At 38.0% G+C, this 12947-nt stretch overlaps 1 protein-coding gene across 4 annotated transcripts in view; it reads left to right on the top strand.

Moving 5' to 3' along the window:
- The window catches only part of LOC6054177, a 118777-nt gene that overhangs the window by 64750 nt on the left and 41080 nt on the right, over positions 1-12947 (top strand). For all 4 annotated transcript variants that reach the window (XM_038263667.1, XM_038263665.1, XM_038263666.1 and 1 more), the window contains one exon: positions 3538-3641. In XM_038263667.1, coding sequence (XP_038119595.1) covers positions 3538-3641 — 104 coding nt within the window. The remainder of the gene's footprint in view (positions 1-3537; positions 3642-12947) is intronic.

Raw genomic sequence — 12947 nt, 5'->3', positions numbered from 1 at the left:
TTGTTCACGATTTTTGGGAACTCTTTTTTCTCCGTGTAGCTTATAGGACCTTTTAAAAAAATACTCTAGATTTTTCAAAAAGTGTGTTGACATTTTTTGTCAGCTTTCCACTAACTTCAAAGCCAAGGGTTACCCAAACCAGCCACACTTGACTCCCGGTGGCGTTCTGCTGCGCCGCCAAAAGATGATGAACGACGACGGCGTCGCTGTTGCAAGTACGCGACCAGTCAGCAGCTCCCCGTGAAACTAACTCATTCTCCAATCTCAACCGCCCAAAACATGCGTGTTCTTCACGTGCTGCACAAGCAAAATCGGACTGCGGCGCGTCATGTGAAAATATTTGACTAAGAAACTGACATAACCATCAATTATGTGAAATGTTTGGAATTCGCTTCCTAGTATAGTTTAGCTGAGCAGTGTTGGGGATCCCGTGGGGAACACGCCCCTGACGTGTGGTCGTCGAGTCTTTTGAGTTGATGCAACCTGCCTGGATTTCTTACGGGTCGGGGCTGAGGTTGCTGATGGGAAACAATTAACGCTGAGCTCTTGGCAGAATGCTATTTGTTTTTGTTCTGTGGGAGGTGTATCGAGAACTAATAGATGTTTGGGCAACCCTGCTGTGAATTATGTCCGGGTCGATTTTGAAACTTCGTACTTATCCCCAATCCTCAAAAAGATTCGAAGGCAAAAATTCAAACAGTTTGATGATTTCGAGAACTCAACAAATCCATATAAAGATCACTAAAATAGCAGTTTGTAATTCTGTTGATTTGAACTCATCAAACGAACACACCATCCAATGATTGCAGCATAACTGAACCAGAAGCGCCCATTACCGCCAATTAATCGCAAATCAATCAATCAATCATTTTCGCGAACGTGGTGGTGACCACCTTCTGTCAGCAAACCCGCCACCGGTAAACCTCTTCTTGTACTCGTAGTCGACAATCTCAATCCAATTCTCCACGCGGTGGAATTATCGCTCCGACCATACTGCTGCCCGCTTACTGCCAACACTCTCCCCGGTCCGGAGATCGACCACCGATCAATCAATCAAGCCAATACCATAAACAATACAGCAACAAACACCACCGCGGGAAGTGATTTTATAATAATAAATTGGCTCCATGGGGTTGATTCGCGCAAGCGGTTTGCAACAAAAAAACAAGTCATGCTTGGACAGCGGCACAGACAACTCGGTTTGCTTCGGTCAGCGTGCAGTTTTGACAGCATGATGTCAGGTGACCCACCCGATTGTTAACTTGTCAAACGTCTACTTGTCTGTGACAGAAAGTGTGCGGATTTTTGGCCACCATTCCGGTCACCGCACCACTCGCTGGAAGCACTTGACACAGATCTTGACCTGCACCAACCGCTCCCGGTGTCAGTGTTGACACTTAGTCGACTAAATCTACCCACGCTGAAAAGCTAGACAGAAGGTCGACATTCGTGTGTCCTTGATCGCAGTGGGCGCGAACGTGCCACCGCCCATGTAACTGAACCGTCGAGTGACGGAATAACAGCTGATGCAACGGGAGCCTGCTGCGACTGCACTTTTTGTCGACTCAACTCGACAGGTATTGCGTTGTGTTTCGCGATTTCGCGAAATGTAGTGGAGAATCCGCAGGGGCAAAGTCGACGTGCAATGCGATAAGGGTTTTTTTTGTGGAATGCACGAGGGGGTAAATCTGAACACTCGGTTTGATAAGGCACTTGTGAGTGATAAGCTGCCATTGGTGGCTTTAGCGCTAGAAGCGTTCAAGATTTTTCAATGGACTTGAAGTGTGGTGATAGGAGCAAAATGACAATCAAAACCTCGGGAACTTGTCCTATTTTGGTCAGCAAACTTTTCTCACCAACTAAAGTAAAACGTCGACGTTGTCGTGCTATCTTGTCGCACGTCGCTTTTTGACGTTTCGAGAAAAACGCGATTTAATGTTTGACATTGAATAAACAAAAAATAGAGCACGCAATGTAAACAATAACAAAAAAGTTTTGTTTGGTTGATCATTCTGTGCATTTTCCCGAAGTTTGTTGAGTTTTATTTACAAATGTTAACAGTACTGAGGCATGTACGTGTGTCAAACGCGTTCTGATGAAAACCTCTTTGGCTTGTTGTCTCAATTACAGCAATTTTCAGGGTGTGTCAAGATAGCACGACAAGATTAAAACTTCTTGTATTTGAAGATTTGAAGATTTAAAGATTTAAAGATTTAAAGATTTAAAGATTTAAAGAATTAAAGATTTAAAGATTTAAAGATTTAAAGATTTAAAGATTTAAAGATTTAAAGATTTAAAGATTTAAAGATTTAAAGATTTAAAGATTTAAAGATTTAAAGATTTAAAGATTTAAAGATTTAAAGATTTAAAGATTTAAAGATTTAAAGATTTAAAGATTTAAAGATTTAAAGATTTAAAGATTTAAAGATTTAAAGATTTAAAGATTTAAAGATTTAAAGATTTAAAGATTTAAAGATTTAAAGATTTAAAGATAAGTCTTATTTTGGCAACACTGTCTAGAAGCAATTGAACTCCGTTCCGTCACGACAATATCTCTCCAGCAATTGATTCCGTGTCCAACATCCGAGAGCCCAATCGCTTGGAAGCCGTTAATCGGAGCAATTAAGAGGGCGACTAATGAAATTGATTTCGGAAATAACTGCAACACGGCTCGAATCATGGAATCGAGGGCCATTTGAATGCAAATCGTAATCAAGTCCGAATTGAAATCGCATCATTTTGGACCGGGGAGAAAAGGGAGAAATTAAGGTACGACGAGCGCGCGCGGGTGGTCGACATTAAGGGGGACCCACAACTCGGTCAGGTGGTCGATCTCACGGTTTTCCATGCCCTTAATGATGATACAATGAGTGATGACGGTAGTTCGGGCTTTTCACACCCAAAAAAAACGAGGCTGGGTTCACGATAATTTACATAATAAATTGTAGTCCATTACTTATGTCCGCGCAATGGTCCAATTATCCGGAAGACTCCGAGTTGATGTGACTGTCAAATTGATTGATCGCCACGAATCGCGATGAACCGGTTTTCGATTGTCACTGGACGCGGATGAGTTATCACTCGATTGGTGGTGCATCTTTGAACTGAAGCGAGTTGAAAGATCTTATCACGATTTCGCACCTTATATGGACCAAGTTGGTCACGGTGAAGATCGCTACCGCGGGGACCAATTTGCAACTGGTTGCATATCTTGAGATCGAAGATCACGAGTTGCGTCCGATTTTTTGAGGTTGGCATATATGTTGACCATCTGACAAATGATGATTTTGCTTTGATCTAGATTAATTCTGGCTGTCCTATTGACAGTACCCAGTACAAAAATTGCATGTTTATCTTGCCGTCGGACCGACATTGACTTTAAACTGCTCGACGTAGTTCTATTGTTTTGCAAAAAGAGTACTCAGAAAGACTGCAGTGTTATAAGTCGCCAAGTCAAATCGCGAACGCTTGTCAATTCTAGTCTTAACAAACGTCAACTTCACAGTCTAACTTTTGTCTTTTATTTTCTCATTGCAGCGATCCTCCAGCGGACGACCGTGGCCGCCGGTCAGATCCGGATCCAGGGCGTCGCGACCTGTTTGTTTCTGTGCATGGACACCTGCGGGACGGTTTACGGTTCGGTGAGTTCTCAAATCAAACGCGCGCGGCTCTCATTATCATATAAAACCGATCGACTTAAAGCGCGTTATTAGTCCAAGTTGGAACGGGCGTTCTTCCGAACTCGTAAAACTCCGGCGCCGGTATTGAACCCTTAAAGGGGTTTTTCGAAGGTTTAAACAAGGAGCATCTTCTTTTGTCGTACACGCAGGGGAGAGAAAAGACTTATCTTTGATCTAAATATTTGATCTGACCTTTTCGATGGCAGCGGTGGCGGCGCCACCGCCAGAACGTTCAAATATTTGAGGATTTCGATTTCTCATCGACGAGATTCTCTACCAAAAAGGGGGAAACAAACAAGGACAAATTTACGGCGCTTCCAACGTCGGATAATGCGCACCGACTAATTAAAAACATTGGAAATCAATAAAACTCGGTCCGTGTCCGTGTTTGAAGCGGGAAGAACCCCCCGGGGAAGTACGCGTCGGGGACATTCCACGACTTGGATTTTTTTTGTCCGATGAACACGCCACGTGGACCACTGGAGAGGAAAAATCTTGGAAGTCAATCCAAACAAGATGAATTTCAGTTGAAAGTGCGACAGAAAGGATCGAAAAAAAAACAAGGATTCTTTTCACAGCTTTTTCTTCACCAGTGTCTTTGAAGTGTGTGATTCTGGGTAATTGATACGGACTGTTTGGACCGAAGCATACAGTGTCGGTAAACAGCTTCTTGCTGAGGGAAAAAAGGGACAGGGTTTCCATTTGGGAAATTGAAACTGAGAGTTCGTTGACCTGAGTTAGTACAAAGGATTGAGATTGTTTTGGTATTCAGTTTGATTTTAGATTTTTTTAATTTAAAAATCATTTTTGCAATTTTGGTAACATAATTTTTCAAAAGAAGTGAAATGAACTTTAGAAAACAAGATTGATTTATGAATTTGTTATGAAAAATAAGAGAGTAATTCTCTACCAACTCACACGAAATCGGGAAAAGTTGCCCCGACCCCTCTTCGATTTGCGTGAAACTTTGTCCTAAGGGGTAACTTTTGTCCCTGATCACGAATCCGAGGTCCGTTTTTTGATATCTCGTGACGGAGGGGCGGTACGACCCCTTCCATTTTTGAACATGCGAAAAAAGAGGTGTTTTTCAACAATTTGCAGCCTGAAACGGTGATGAGATAGAAATTTGGTGTCAAAGGGACTTTTATGTAAAATTAGACGCCCGATTTGATGGCGTACTCAGAATTCCGAAAAACGTATTTTCATCGAAAAACACTAAAAAGTTTTAAAATTCTCCCATTTTCCGTTACTCGACTGTAAAAATTTTGGAACATGTCATTTTATGGGAAATTTAATGTACTTTTCGAATCTACATTGTCCCAGAAGGGCCATTTTTTCATTTAGAACAAAATTTTTCATTTTAAAATTTCGTGTTTTTTCTAACTTTGCAGGGTTATTTTTTAGAGTGTAACAATGTTCTACAAAGTTGTAGAGCAGACAATTACAAAAAATTTGATGTATAGACATAAGGGGTTTGCTTGTAAACATCACGAGTTATCACGATTTTACGAAAAAAGGTTTTGAAAAAGTTACTTTTTGCGTTTCTCTTTGTTTCGTCGTCCGTGTCTGTCGCGGGTGACCATGAACGGCCATGATCGGTGACGACCAACTTTTTCAAAACTTTTTTTCGTAAAATCGCGATAACTCGTGATGGTTATAAGCAAACCCCTTATGTCTATATATCAAAATTTTTGCAATTGTCTGCTCTACAACTTTGTGGAACATTGTTACACTCTAAAAAATAACCCTGCAAAGTTAGAAAAAACACGAAATTTTAAAATGAAAAATTTTGTTCTAAATGAAAAAATGACCCTTCTGGGACAATATAGATTCGAAAAGTACATTAAATTTCCCATAAAATGACATGTTCCAAAATTTTTTACAGTCGAGTAACGGAAAATGGGAGAATTTTTAAAACTTTTTTAGTGTTTTTTTCGATAAAAATACGTTTATTCGAATTTGAGTACGCCATCAAATCGGGCGTCTAATTTTACACAAAAGTCCCTTTGACACCAAATTTCTATCTCATCACCGTTTCAGGCTGCAAATTATTGAAAAACACCTCTTTTTTCGCATGTGCAAAAATGGAAGGGGTCGTACCGCCCCTCCGTCACGAGATATCAAAAAACGGACCTCGGATTCGTGATCAGGGACAAAAGTTACCCCTTAGGACAAAGTTTCACGCAAATCGAAGAGGGGTCGGGGCAACTGCTGTGTGAGTTGGCGGAGAATTACCCAAGAATGTTATTAAAAAAGAAACAAGAGACAAGAGACAAGAGACAAGAGACAAGAGACAAGAGACAAGAGACAAGAGACAAGAGACAAGAGACAAGAGACAAGAGACAAGAGACAAGAGACAAGAGACAAGAGACAAGAGACAAGAGACAAGAGACAAGAGGGAACTGGAAAGAATAAAGTGAGAAATGCAATTTGAAAATAAGAAATGAGAAACGAAAAAAAATATAAGAAATGTGAAAAATTATGAAAATGGAAAATGAGAAATGAGAAATGAGCAGTTCTCTAGGATTTCGGTCATTCGATTTTTTTTGTATTTTTTAATCGGGCTGAAACTTTTTTGGTGCCTTCGGTATGCCCAAAGAAGCCATTTTGCATCATTAGTTTGTCCATATAATTTTCCAAAAAAATTTGGCAGCTGTCCATACAAAAATGATGTATGAAAATTCAAAAATCTGTATCTTTTGAAGGATTTTTTTGATCGATTTGGTGTCTTCCGCAAAGTTGTAGGTATGGATATGGACTACACTGGAAAAAAATGATACACGGTAAAAAAATTGGTGATTTTTTTATTTAACTTTTTACCACTAAAACTTGATATGCAAAAAAACACTATTTTTAATTTTTTTAGTTTTTTGATATGTTTTAGAGGACATAAAATGCCAACTTTTCAGAAATTTCCAGGTTGTGCAAAAAATCATTGACCGAGTTATGAATTTTTTTATCAATACTGATTTTTTCAAAAAATCGAAATATTGGTCGCAAAAATTTTTCAACTTCATTTTTCGATGTAAAATCAAATTTGCAATCAAAAAGTACTTTAGTGAAATTTTGATAAAGTGCACCGTTTTCATGTTAAATCCATTTTTAGGTGACTTTTTTGAAAATAGTCGCAGTTTTTCATTTTTTTTAAAATTAGTACACATGTTTGCCCACTTTTCAAAAAAATATTTTTGAAAAGCTGAGAAAATTCTCTATATTTTGCTTCTTCGGACTTTGTTGATACGACCTTAAGTTGTTGAGATATTGCTATGCAAAGGTTTAAAAACAGGAAAATTGATGTTTTATAAGTCTCATCCAAACAGTCCACAATTTTTTACTGTCGATATCTCAGCAACTAATGGTCCGATTTTCAATGTTAATATATGAAAAAATTGTAAAATTTTCCGTTCTTTTTGAAAACAATATTTTCAAAATTTTCAAATCAAGACTAACATTTCAAAAAGGCCAAACATTCAAATGCCCTTTTAAAATGATAGTCTTGATCTGAAAATTTTGAAAATATTGTTTTCGGAAAGATCGGAAAATTTTACAAATTTTTCATATATTAACATTGAAAATCGGACCATTAGTTGCTGAGATATCGACATTGAAAAATGGTGGGCTGTTTGGGTTAGACTTAGAAAACATCAATTTTCCTGTTTTTAAATCTTTGCATTGCAATATCTCAGCAACTAAAGGTCGTATCAACAAAGTCCGAAGAAGCAAAATATTGAGAATTTTCTCAGCTTTTCAAAAATATTTTTTTTGAAAAGTGGGCAAACATGTGCACTAATTTAAAAAAATGAAAAACTGCTACTATTTTCAAAAAAGTCACCTAAAAATGGATTTAACATGAAAACGGTGCACTTTATCAAAATTTCACTAAAGTACTTTTTGATTGCAGATTTGATTTTACATCGAAAAATGAAGTTGAAAAATTTTTGCGACCAATATTTCGATTTTTTGAAAATCAGTATTGATTTAAAAATTCATAACTCGCTCAATGATTTTTTGCACAACCTGGAAATTTCTGTAAAGTTGGCTTTTTATGTCCTCTAAAACATATCAAAAAAATAAAAAAATTAAAAATAGTGTTTTTTTGCAAATCAAGTTTTAGTGATAAAAAGTTAAATAAAAAAATCACCAAATTTTTTTTACCGTGTATCATTTTTTTCCAGTGTAGTCCATATCCATACCTACAACTTTGCCGAAGACACCAAATCGATCAAAAAATTCCTTCAAAAGATACAGATTTTTGAATTTTCACATATCATTTTTGTATGGACAGCTGCCAAATTTGTATGGAAAATTATATGGACAAACTAATGATGCAAAATGGCTTCTTTGGGCAAACCGAAGGCACCAAAAAAGTTTCAGCCCGATCAAAAAATACAAAAATTAAAATTGAAGAAAAAAGACCGATTTCGTAGAGAATTGCTCAAATGAGAAATGAGAAATGAGAAATGAGAAATGAGAAATGGAATTTGAAAATAAGAAATGAGAAATGAGAAATGAGAAATAAGAAATGAGAAATGAGAAATGAGAAATGAGAAATGAAAAATGAAAAATGAAAAATGAAAAATGAAAAATGAAAAATGAAAAATGAGAAATGAGAAATGATAAATGAGAAATATGAAATGAGAAATGAGAAATGAGAAATGAGAAATGAGAAATGAGAAATGAGAAATGAGAAATGAGAAATGAGAAATGAGAAATAATAAATGAGAAATGAGAAATAAGAAATGAGAAATGAGAAATGAGAAATGAGAAATGAGAAATGAGAAATGAGAAATGAGAAATGAGAAATGAGAAATGAGAAATGAGAAATGAGAAATGAGAAATGAGAAATGAGAAATGAGAAATGAGAAATGAGAAATAAGAAATGAAAAATGAGAAATGAGAAATGAGAAATGAGAAAAGAGAAATGAGAAATGAGAAATGAGAAATGAGAAATGAGAAATGAGAAATGAGAAATGAGAAATGAGAAATGAGAAATGAGAAATGAGAAATGAGAAATGAGAAATGAGAAATGAGAAATGAGAAATGAGAAATGAAAAATGAGAAATGAGAGATGAAACGTGAAAAGGAAAAGTCTTAAAAAGTTGCAATTAAAGTAGATCAGATTCAAATAAATTGAGTGAGAATTTTCTCGCTCAAACGCCAAGCCATTTCTCATGAGATAATCGCTCGGAATGCTACACTAATAATCCATAACTTCTGATCAGATAAGTCGAAACCTGTTTCACTCCAGCTAGCTGTCGAACCCGTTTCCCAATCGAACCCCGTGCAGATGACTGATCTTTCGATACCGATGCGTTCAACAGCTCAAGTCTGCGCTACCCGAGCAGTAGTGTAGTGTGTTCAAACCTTGCAAGAGCGTCCCCCTTCCTGTCTTTCGTTCTTCTTTCTTTCGTTTTTGTCACTCTGGTGTTAATTTGATTGATTAACATTGTTATTAGGTGACACTTTCTACCGCACACACTTGTTCTCCTCTCTTCCCTCAGATTTTTAGTGTTCCTGAGCCTGGGTTTTTATTATGTTGCTCTGCGGTAAGTTTGAGGAGGGTTTTTTTTGGTCTTCCTCGGGCAAACACCTTCCCCCAGCTCGGTAACTGTTCGAATGTAATCGATATCACTCATTACGGAGGGACTAATCCGGGAACCACTTCTTGGAATGTTGGAAGTCGCTGGACGTCGCTCTACGGCGAGAGTGAAAGCGCTACGCGGTCGCCATGTGCGTTCTCAAGAATCAATCGTTAAACGTGGTGATCTGTTCGCTGATGGTCAGCAGGCATTATTAATCTTCTTGGGAACTGAAGTCTAGTATGGTCCCCGGGACAGTTACTCAATAAATCAAACCCCACTCGGGCAGCTTCTGAGAATTTCTCTATTTTTGTTTGATTTTATCACCTTTGGCTTTATTTTTGGGCGGATAATGTCTCCAAGAAACGGGGTCACCGTCGGCAGCAATCCGTAAAAGTACCGCCAGCCCCATAACTGCCACGGCTAATTAGCTCCAAATTGGCCGCACCATGTTTAGAGACGGCGACGGTGCTTTTGAAGAGCTGCGGTGGTTTGCTAATTTTTTTTGGGAACTTACTGAATCATACGCTTTTTAGCGGAAAAGAATTCAAAGAAATTTTTAGCATCGCCATAAAGCAAATCCGACGACTGTCAACGCAAATTGGAAAGGTTTCTAACTGTTGAACAACTTTTTGACAAAATAAGAATTCGACCAACAGTTGGCAAACTACCCTAAGTTAAGGGGAAACGCAAAATTTTCCCGCGACGCACATTTCTAAGCACGCTAATTGAACGAAGACAAACGAGCTGTGTCTGGATCGAAATGTTTGCTGGAACAGCCCACTGTATTGTGACAGGCAGGTGACAAATGGTGCAAAAGATTTGGTTCCGCAATAAAAAGAGAAATTTGGCAAACGACTTTACTGTCAACACTTTGTTGTACATTTTGACTCCGATATTACAAAATCATGAAACATAAAATGTTCACGGTTGCATTTTAGTACACATTTTACAAAATCATGAACAGAAATTTTCACGACTGCATATTTGTGAACATGAATAAAAATAAAAACTTAGTTAATTACTCACAAGATCATGAAAGTTACCAAACACTGCACAAATGTTCACAAAACCGTGAACAAATGTTCACGTTCGCAAGAATCTCTCCAGAACGAAACGTCAAACGACCGCGCATTCCCCACCACGTAAGCTGTCACTTTGCATTGCGCGCCAATGATTAATTGGCAGGGAAGTGGTCAGCTTAAAGTACCAGCCTGACAGTGATTCAATTGCGTCCAATCGTTCACGGTCGAGTGATAAATGGTTTGTCACATGTGGAAGCGCCACCGCTGCTCACCAGCTCTTCAACGCCGACTCCAGAACCATGTTTGACGGGGGATCTCACTAAACCTTATCGGAGCACCTCTTCTGGTTAATTAAACGCATGTTCCAGCGGTCACTCGTGTGGTCACGGGTTTCATGTCGTCGTCGTGAGGTGAACTCAAGAATCCAAAGTATCTCGTTTCTCAAGAACTGTGCGCGTCGCTGACAGGTTGTTTTGCCCAATTTGGGATGACAACATTGCGTTCATTGTGGTTTCTGGTGGAAAGTGCAACGGGAATGCAATAAAACAGCACGTGGAAGTGAGTCGTGAAGTTGGGCGACAGTTGTTGCGAAGGACTTGCTTTTTTTTGTTTAGTAAAATTGAGGAAATAAAAAGAGCGACGTTAAGATGTCATGCTTATTGACGTATGCCATCCAAATTACCGCATGATGCAATTCATCCTGAGATCATGAATAATGCAAGAGGAAAAACAATGTTGTGGGGATCATTGAAACCGAGCGATTTTGTTGAGTCGATAATCTTGTTCAGTGAACCTTTTATGACCTCTAAAAACTTGATTATTTAAGGTTGATTTTATACAATGTTCAAGTATAGTATCTTTTGAATATTTAAAAAAGTAAATTATATCAAGCTACGAAAGTCACTCAAACCAGATCTTTCTTCCTTCCCCTACAAGAAGGTCGCGGTACGGAATTTACGCCCTGCCGTTGGACATAAATTCTCCGGGAGGCAGTTGCGCCTCAAGTTCAGATTCAGTCTGCCCTCTTCGTTGACCTCCGCGTGGTCATAAATCATTGCTGCGGTGAGAGAACGAGAACTGGAAGAGATTGTTTTTTGTCCCAAAAAACCTTCCTATCCAGTGGAACTGCTGCTTCCGAGTCAGAAGTCCCTACTATTTTTTTTTTCGTTTGAAAAGGGTTAGTTTCGATTGGATTCTGAGAGGAAAATTAATAAAAAATTAATTAAGTATTCAAACGAAGGTTTTTTCCTCGATCTCCGATTTGGGATGACGTACGCACATAGTTGAAATAATTTCGTTTGTTGTTTGAGAGCAATAAATTTTGTTTTTTTCTTTAGTTTTGAATGTATGTGGCGACAAGCGTGAAAGGAGTTTTTTTGCGTGTGTTGGTTACACTTGCGGTTTACTGAGTTCATTGACTTATAAAGATTTTGAATAATTTATTTGTTTACGTTTATTGTAAATACAATTAAATTGCAAATTCTTAATACCAAAAAGAGAAGGAGCATTGCTTAAAATCAACAGTGGATCCGTACCCAATAAACCGAGAAAAGGCAAAAATTTAACTCAATATCATTAAATGATCAACAAATGTCAATCATAACTATGCTGATTTTAAAGAATTGAACTAAACATACGTTTTTTATGTAATGGCCATTAAAAACTATTAATCACAAGAAAAATAAACAAAAATTCTAAAACAACAAAAACATGCGGAAACGGTGTCGATAAATTAAAACCGCAACAAAATAGTTGGAGTGGCATCATTAAAACTGAGATAAAACCCGGGATTTACCACATCTTTAAATTGAAATAAATCCATCAACGCATCACCAAAAAAAAACAGGGCGTAAGTGTGCGCGCGCCCGTAACAAAACAAGAAAAATGAACCACACAAAACCAAACAAATCCCCGTCGACCAGGAGAGGAAAAGTCAAATAAATAAAACTGTGAGCAGAAAGATTGGAATACCAACCTTCGGGTTGGGATTGGGATTTTTAGTGAGAGGGGACGTGCGTGGATGAGTGAGTGTGTGTTTGGAAATTAACATATCATTTTCCCTTAGTTTTTTCTGGTGTGATGTTTTTGTTGATGTTATTAAAAAGAGGGTTGAGCGCCACGAGGTATTGCATTTCAATCGGGGTCATGACATTTGACCTCGTGCCCTTTTGATTTAATTAAGGTCCCTAGGTTTTCAAATTATAATTCCTGGAATATTAAAATTAGTTTAAATCGATATACTTAACAAGTCGACAATCAATAATGAAAGATCCCTAATCAATGAGCATCATTGAGCACTCACTGAGTATAAAGTAAACTACGTGCGTATGTATTGCGCGTACGTACACGAAAAAAAAGTGAGGTTAAATTTTGTCAGGAAGCAAAACCAAATGGTGCACTAGTGTGCGTACGCGAAACGTCATAAAGCTCTATTCACTGAGAGAGAAATTTGAAAGAGACCAAGCAACCCTTCTCTCCTACGCGGTGCTCTTTTGAGAGTTCGGAAAATAGTCGTGTTTTGTGGCCCGCGAGCTCTTTTAGTAACTCCTCGAGCAGACGGAAATAACTTGGGAAGGTCTGTTTTTGATATTGTGAGAAGATCGAAATATGTTATTGGGATGATCGGATTAGTTGTTAAAATAACAAAAATTAATAACAAAGAT

Source organism: Culex quinquefasciatus, chromosome 3 (genome assembly GCF_015732765.1).
Source record: "Culex quinquefasciatus strain JHB chromosome 3, VPISU_Cqui_1.0_pri_paternal, whole genome shotgun sequence".
Classification (NCBI taxonomy): Eukaryota; Metazoa; Arthropoda; class Insecta; order Diptera; family Culicidae; genus Culex; species Culex quinquefasciatus.
The sequence above is the reverse complement of the archived record's forward strand: the minus strand, read 5'-3'. Positions and strand labels throughout refer to the sequence as shown.